The sequence below is a fragment of the Talpa europaea genome, assembly GCF_964194135.1.
Source record: "Talpa europaea genome assembly, chromosome: 1".
Classification (NCBI taxonomy): domain Eukaryota; kingdom Metazoa; phylum Chordata; class Mammalia; order Eulipotyphla; family Talpidae; genus Talpa; species Talpa europaea.
In genome coordinates, this window is record NC_140073.1 from 8,838,023 (window position 1) to 8,847,055 (window position 9,033).

At 40.2% G+C, this 9,033-nt stretch overlaps 1 protein-coding gene across 1 annotated transcript; it reads left to right on the forward strand.

Annotated features, from left to right (window-relative positions):
- Positions 1–1,579: 1,579 nt before the first annotated feature.
- On the forward strand, positions 1,580–2,521 carry LOC311171874 (olfactory receptor 5B3-like; the record flags this gene model as incomplete). The annotated part of the gene is made up of 1 exon (XM_084234904.1): positions 1,580–2,521. The coding sequence occupies exon 1, from the start codon at positions 1,583–1,585 to the stop codon at positions 2,519–2,521; it is 939 nt and encodes a 312-aa protein (XP_084091030.1). The 5' UTR covers positions 1,580–1,582.
- Positions 2,522–9,033: the final 6,512 nt, after the last annotated feature.

Consider the following 9,033-nt stretch of genomic DNA (forward strand, 5'->3'; position numbering starts at 1 on the left):
GCTCACTCATGCCTGACGCCCAATGTGTTTCCCGAAGCAACACAGAGGCCATCCTTCAGGTTAATAATACTTTCTGGCTCAACCCTTAGGCTACACACTCGATATGTTAGTCATGTTTACACATCATCTCACATAATACTTACAGTAGTACCTTGAGTTAGGTCTCATTTCTATCTTCTTTTTGTAGACAGATAAAACTAGCTTGGAGGGCTTAGGCTAGTGTCATTATTCCTGGTAGTAAATGGGGGGCTGATAAGCAGCTGTTCCATGAACACAAGTTCCAACCCAGTGCTGAGTCCTCCCTCAGAGGCTCTCCACTGCTGACACGCACATGCCCTCCCTACACCAGGCAGCCCACCACATCCTGTGCACAGAAGTCTTAGTTACTTCACTGTGGATCCCCAAACACTGTTTTTTGAGCAGTGGACATGATGAGTAATTGTGAAAGAGTTTTGTCTAATTTAATTGAAATGTAAGAAAGAGGATCATACTTGGGAAACAATTAACTCTCAAGTCTCAGTTTAAACACATTAGAGAATTAAACAGGTGAAGTGATCCAAAGTGATTCCTGATTCACCAGTTTAGAATTCTAGAAAATTTATACATGAAATTCTGTATTGAATTTCACATATTAGGTTCAGAAAGTTTGAGATACACACCCTTGCTGTAATGAAACAATGACCGAGGTATATAAACATTAGGTTTACTAAATGTATCCTCAGTTAACTCTCTATTCCTTTATTTGTTCTTGCTATAGGATGTCTGATTTCTAAACAACCCCCATGGTGAACACCACAGAAGTGACCAAGTTCATCCTCCTAGGACTGACCAAAGTCACAAATCTCAGAGTCCCACTTGTAATGGTCTTCACTCATATATGCCATAAATGTCATCGGGTAACTGGGGATGATCCTGTTGATTCTTTTGGACTCTCATCTCAAAACGCCCCTGTACTTCTACTCAGTAACCTGTCTCTGATGGACTTCTGTCACTCTACAGCTGCCATCCCTGTAGTCATGGCTGGGTTGTTCATAGGAGTTTAATCTAATTAATTCAAATGCAGGAAAGGGCACCAGACTTGGGAAACACTTCACCCAGGAACAAAATTTGGCTACGCAATGACTATATGTGGAACTATGAATAAATGACTCATTCTCTTGTGCCTGGCTATGTGAGGAAAATCATGACTACCCAACTTCATAAATTGTTGAGAAGAATCGGTGAACACAGCTGTAGTGCCTGAAGCTTGTCTAAGGGAAGTTGAGCTCTTATTGTAAATTCCAGAATTGTACAGTGAGACTTTTTCACTAAAATTTCAAGTCTCAGTTTAAGAATGAAAAACTGGTGATGTGATCCATGATGATTCCTTATTCATCAAGTTAGAATTCTAGATAATTTATACATGAAATTTTGCATTCATAGTCATGTTTTAGGTACAGAGAGTCTGGAGACACATACTCTTGCTATTATGAAATAATAATCCTAGCATGTAAGCATTTATGTTTTGTTGTAATTTTGATATCTAACTCTCTGTTCCTTTATATCTTATTGTTGTAAGTCATCTGATTTCTAAACAACCTCCATGGAGAACACCACAGAAGCAACACAGTTCATCCTCTTAGGACTCACCAAAACCATGAAACTACACGTCCCACTTGTAATGATCTTCACTCTTATATATGCCATAAATGCCATTGGGAACCTTGGGATGATCCTGTTGATTCTGTTGGACTCCCGTCTCCACAAGCCCATGTACTTCTTCCTTAGTCACCTGTCTCTCATAGACCTCTGTTACTCTACAGCTGTCACCCCTACGGTCATAGCTGGGTTGCTCATAGGAGACCTGGTCATCTCCTACAATGCATGTGCTGCTCAGATGTTCATTTTTGCATCATTTACCTCTGGGGAATTTTACCTCTTGGCTGCAATGGCCTATGACCGCTATGCAGCTGTGTGCAAACCCCTGCATTACACCACCATCATGCCCAAAGGTGTGTGCATAGGACTGACTATAGTCTGTTATGCTGGTGGTTTCCTCAATGGCATCATCCATGTTGGGGAAACATTCACTCTCACCTTCTGCAGCAACAATAAGGTCCATCACTTCTTCTGTGATGTTCCAGCAGTCATGTCTCTCTCTTGCTCTGATAAGCGTGTTGCTGAGATGGTTCTTGTTTATGTAGACATCTTCGTTATATGTTCTCCTCTTTCAGTTATCTTTGTATCCTACGTGTTCATTTTCATCGCAATCTATAGGATGCGCTCAACTGCAGGCCATCAGAAAGCTCTGTCCACCTGTGCTTCTCACCTCACTGCTATCACCATCTTCTTTGGGCCGATCATCTTTATGTACTTACAACCCAGCTCCAGCCATTCCATGGACAGAGACAAAATTGCATCTGTGTTTTATACTATGGTCATCCCCATGCTGAACCCCATAGTCTACAGCCTGAGGAACAAGGAGGTCAAGAATGCATTCAAGAAGTTGGGTGAGAAAATAAAATTTTCTTTGGGATTGTGACTTTAACATTGTGAGGGGTTAATTAGCTTTCATGCCTCTCGATCGTCTTCATGTACTGACTTATAATTTACAATACACTTAAGTCCTGAAATGACGCCCTCACCATTTCTAAAGGCTATTGTCTAGAATGAGGAAAGCTGACAACAATGTACGTCTAACAGAATGGCACAAACTAAGGGGAAGCACAAAATGTGTGTTTCTACATTTGAAAAATGCATATTAAGGATATTTGCCTTATTCCCTTGTTCTGCATGTATTTTCTCTGCTGTGGGCATTACAACCACATAGGCACATCAAATTAGCAAGAGGTAAATGAGAGTATTATTTTTAACAAAACTAATTGAACTATTGAATTGGGATATTGATATATAAAATATATCACAGTGTGTAATTGAAAAATATCTAAGACTCCTAATTTAAGGGGCAAGGGATACACTCATAGTACTCTGTTTATTTCATTGGCATATATTATTGACAGAATATAGACTTAACATCATACATGAATCAAAAGTTCTGATTGCTTGAGTCATTTTGTGAGCTTATATTTTCTCATTATACATTTCAAAAGGAAAATAGTCATAACAAATACAGGAAGAACAGTACAAGCATTTTCAATTTCTTCCTAGATGACTCCAAATTTGCACACATTGAAAAAATGCAGTGAAACACTAACAATGTGTTTAAAGTCTACAAGTACTTCTGATGATTAACCTTGCTTATTAAGCCTTAATTTAGTTAAGTTTCATTGTTTCTTTTCACTTGTCCAGTTCGTTGCACAGTTCATTCACGATGATTTTTTTTCAAAATGTCCTCACAACTCCAATCAGCAATTATGTCCTTGCGATTTTATTCTTTCTGGCTCCTAATGTGGACTGTGAAGGTTCTGCTTCAATGACATTCTATCCCAGATGTTGTCTGCAATAGCCATCTTCAGTAATGTTCATCACCCACCAAATGGATTGATATTTTGTAAGGGAAGTGAGAAAATCAGGCTGTTTTTCACCTTCCACACCACAGACAGCCCATACCTGAAATGCTCAGGTGGTGACCAGAAAACCATTGGGGTACTGTCTGGGCCATTTTAGTGCCCCTCACTGACCTGTATCACCAGCCCTGATGGGGGATGTCAGGTAAATGATGTCCTCACAAGGTAGCCAGGTTGGGTGAAGTTGAGAGCCAACACTCCCAGAAAGGAATACAGGTAACTATTAAGCAACCAAAAAGGTCTCAAAAAAGACAAGTAAGCCTCTTAAGGTCAGTAAGCCTCTTAAAGTTACCCATGTCCAAATGTGAGTGGATCTACTGAGAGCCGGTGTAGGTCATGCCAAGATACATACACAGCCCAATGCCTACTTGTTAGAGTTTGGATACAAGTGTGAGAGGGCCAGGCATAAGGAGACAGCCTACAGTGAAGGGAAAAGCTGGGGACTCCCGGGCCCAGGCACATGCCTTTGCCTGGAGGATTATTTGCTGCCAACCCCAGCCTCGGAGGAGGCCCTGTTTGCTTTGGATAGGATAAGGGCCAGGGACACATCCACAGTGTTGGGTATGGACTGGAGGCCACATGTGGAGCTTGCTGTCCACTGGTCCCCAAACAATATGCAAAGGGTTTTGGACTTAGTAGATATGGGGGCAGATTGTACTCTGTTATATGGGATCCAGACAAGATTCAGACATCTGCTTGTAACACCTGAAGGTTATGGAGGCCAGAGTGTCAAGGTGACAGCAGTATAAAATGTATGTGTTGTCAATCTCGGCGTACATCCTGAGGGTGGATATACTACATGGCTTGTGGCTGCAAACCACAGCTGGATAATTTTGACTTAGGAAATGTGGGTGGAAGACACTGTTGCACATGCATGCGAGTGTCCACCCACACAACTGCCAGTCCAGAGGTGAGTGACCAATACTAAACAGTATCGGTTGCCAGGTGGCCACAGAGAGATTACGGGCACAATGGCAGAGTTGGAGAAAAGAGCATTGTGTGTGCTGCCCACAGCCTCTATAATTCGCGTGAGTGGCTGGTGAAGAAGCCTGATTTCTGTTGGCATATAACAGTACATTCCTGAGATGAAGAAAGTGGTGCTACCCTTGCTTGCAGCAATGTCTTCAGTGGCTGAATTGATGTGCTGTTTGAGTAATGACCTGGGCACATAGCACTTCGTAGCTACTCTAGCTAATGATTTCTTTTCCATTGTCCCAGTACCAGAATGTCTAGACCACTTTGCTTTCACATGGAAGGGCCGCAGTGGACATTCACTGAGTTTCCTCAGGATCACCTGCACAGATCTAATCTTTGCCACGGGCTGGTGGCAGCTGACTTAGCCCGGTGGGAGAGGCCATCCTTGGTGCACTTATCCATTATGTTGATGACACCTCATTGACCAGAGACTGTCTTGCAGATTTGGAAAAACTGTACCTCTCCTGCGGACACACCTGAAAATGTGTGGCCTGGGCTGAGCAGCATCCTGCTACAGTTCCTATTTCTTTTGCAGGTTATGAGTACAGTGTCCTCCACTCCTCATCAAAGGAACTTGCAGAAGAATGACACATAGATTGTACAGTGAAAAAATCCTGATGAGGTGGAATTTAAGGAAATGAGTAAATCAGGCTATTTTTCACCTTCCACACAACACACATCCCATACCTAAAATGCTCTGTTTCTCACCATTCGGACATCTAGCAAACAACCATGGGCCATACATTGGCAACAATGTCTTGGTGTGTGACTCTGGGCACCTAGTGTGTAAAAGGGGCTAGTGAGTGGAGTTGCTGTTCTGCCTCTCTTAGTGCTGAAGTCTCTCCCTTGATCTGTCTGCCTGACTGTGTGTATGGTCCTTTGTCTCTTCATAAAAGCTCTGCAAACTCTACCCAAGGCTCCAAATTTTCTTCTCCTCTACAAGAACTGACAGTGAAACTGGCCTGGCCTAAAATGGCTGCGAGACACATGGCCTAACTCTGTAATAGCTCCCTCTGCACCAGACTCTACATTCCCAGACGTCTATCAGTGACATGGTGTTCATTATAACATGATCCTTGGACTTAAATATGTGTGTTGAAGAGTAGATTCTCAGTAAAATTTGACAACTGATGCATGAAATAAAGGTTGGAGTCTAATTGTCCCATGTGCCGATTCTTTGAACGACTGATTATAGTGCTTCCCCTATAACTTAGATCTGCCAGACTTCAATAGTACTCCAAGCTATTGAACAGGATTGCTTCTTAGAAATCCAGCTCAAGAGTGTCATCTCAAACCACTTCATGAGCAGAACCTCATATCATCTTTTGAGCTCTTCTATGAGGGTACCCAATATTATTACCCCTCCACTTATAGGTGGTATACTGAAGTGTAGAGAGATTAAACTACTTGGCCAAGACCTTCCTGTAAACCTTGACAGAATTAGCACTTAAAGATAGTTATCCAGAGCCTCCCCTGGTGGCGCAGTGGTTGAGCGCTGGGCTCTGCAGCGCAGGTTCATTCCCCAGCTGCCAGTGAGGGTCCCACAAAAAAAAAAAAAAAAAAAAAAATGACAAGCAGGAAAAAAAAAAAAAAAGATAGTTCTCCATGACAGCACAGCTCACACTGTGACAACCACACTTGAATATCTTCATAAAAACAATAAATCTGCCTGAGGTATTGTTAGTGTGTGTGCTATGCTAACATATATGTAAAGAAGTATGAACCTATCCCCCTAAATCTTATAGTGTAATAAACCCCAACACAGTGTTATATGTCACAGCAAAAATAATAGTAACAATAAACATTCATCTAAAAAATTACAGATGCTGAAATGATTTTTAAAAAGAGCTAAATAGGCACTCTAAAAACATACATGGAAAAACCCACATGTCATGGCAGACCTCTCCTGCCTCGCCCACTGCTCCCTTCAGCAGTGTTGGGTCCATCTGCCTGTACCGCTCCCTGCTCTGTTTCTGGTGAATTCTCTCAGCCTCCTGTGCCTCTGATCTGTACCCCAGGTCTTGTATAAATAAATAAAATCTTTAAAAATAAATAAATAAAAATATACATGGCCAACAAGTGCATTAAAAAGTGCTCACCATCACTTACATCAGGGAAGCGAAAACAAAAACTTCCATGAGACACCAGCTCACCCCTGTGAGAATGGCCCATCTCATAAAGACCTGAAACATGTGATGATGAAAGTTTGGAAGAAAAGGGACCTCATGCACTCTTGGTGGGAATGAGTCATCCACAGTGTTGTGAAACACTGTTACCTCAATAAGAAATACAACTATCCTGAAGAATTTAGTGAAGTTACAGGGACAAGATCAGCATGCAAATACAGATGTTCTATTCTCAAGCAATGACCCCTGACAATGAAATTAAGAAAGCAACTGCATTTACAAAAAATCTGAAAGAGTAAACCATTGAGAGATACAATTAACCAAAGATATGACTGAATTGTACTCTGAAATTTTTGAATAATGTTGAAAAGAATTTTAATAGATCTAAATAAATTTAAAGTTCCCCATATTGATAGTAGTTTTTCTTATTTCTTGTTGTGAGATGTAGAATTTTATTTCATAAGTTTTCTAAAATAACGACTATTCTTTGTATGGTGAAGTCTCTGAAGTCTGCCTGTGATTTTACCTGTGATCCTGAGTAGTGTGACAGGTATTTCTATGAACTCCACAATTGCCTCACCATACTTCACTCAACATTCACTCATAAGCGTGTGAAGTATTTTCCAGAGTTATAACAAATTTCATTCATAGGGTATTTCCTTGATGTTTCAGAGATCTATAAAGAGATTGACCCTTGAAACATACTAATTGCTATTTTATGCCTTTCTTTTTAAAGGACACTGATTATTACATTTGGGCTCACCAAATATTCCAGGTAAATACCTCATTGTAGTACTCTTACTCTAATTACATATGCAAAGAACAAATTGATTTCTACCAAAAAATGTACAAAGTACGTTCTGACTCATGCAATATTTACAGAATCCAGGAACTGACCTGACATGTGTGAGAAAGTTTATTCAGGCCCTGCAGATTCTTTCTCACAGACTCTCCCCCATGCCAATCACCCAGGGGCCTGGCTAAGTGCAAGGCTCCCTCTGGGTGCTCATCCAAGGCTATGAGATTCTCCATCCACAGCTGCACTGTCAACACATGAGCCTCTTCAATCCCTGTAGAGGAGGAGGGATAATGCTTCACTGCACCCAGAATGACACATGCCAATTCTTTCTAAGTCCATGCTCTACAACTGACACCTGACACATTGTACCCAAAATGGGTAGGCACATGTATGGAAGATGTAATGTTTAAACACCACCCTTTTATAACCCATACTGCAGTAATGTTTACTAACAGTAATATTGAACATTTCAGAACAAATTATGTGTGTTAGATACTTTCTCTGCTTTGTCTGTGTGGGACCTGCAAATCTTGACAATCCTAGGAGGATGCCTGATGCAATTATTTCCCTCTCACATGAGAAGCTGAAATTACATGACTAAATTATTTAAACAATTGTTCCAAGTCACCTTTTACATAGAGCAAACTAGTAACCACCCCACACACCTGCAGGTAGAAGCCTTGATACTTCAGTTTGGGAGTATAAGTTTAGAGACCACTCAGAGGAAAGATTGGATCTATGGGTTTTTGTGAAAAGGAAAATGTTTTCTAACCATGATTATAGTGGTAATGCAAATTGAATGATAAAACAAACTTTTAAAGGTACTCAATAAGACATCTTCCACAAAGATCAGAAATGAAAATAAACTATAAGTGAAATTAAATTTTAACATGGAAAGTACCTTGTGCTTTACTATTACAGTCCAAGATATACAAGAAACCCAAATGTATCAAAACATACAAATACATGAAAAGCTGTGGAATATTTACACAGTGGAATATTACTCAGCAATCAAAAAAGAAAAACTGATGCCATCTGTGGCAACATGAATGGAGCTGGAAGGGATTATTCTAGCTGAAATAAGTCAGAAGGAAAAAGATAAATATCAGATGATCTTACTTACATGTGGAATATAGAGAAATCAAAAAAAGTCAAGAAAAAGTCAAAACTAGCAAGCTGACCATAGATGAGGCATACAACAAAGGAGAGGAATAGAGAGCATTCAGATCAGTGGAGGAAGAGGGGTAAAAGCAAGGAATGGTGGTAATGGTATATGAGTAATAAGGTGGTGAGAGAACTATAGTGACTACAATGACGTAAGGAAAAAGTTTTCATTAATAATTATTTTTTTAAATAAAGAACCTAGTGCTGCAAAGAGGTGAGGGTTTAAATTAGAATATGTTTGCTGTTGGGAATATAAAGTTCTGAGACACAGTTTTAAATTTAGGTATATTTACCACAGTTTCAAAAACAACTCCCTGATGTTAACCCAAATGAAATAAAAACTTATGTTTGCACAAAAATTTCAGCCAGGCTTTTATATCAGCTTTGTTTATAATCACCTGACTAGAAACAATACGAAAGATTCTCAACAGAAGTAAGAAGAAAATATAAACATAACATTCAC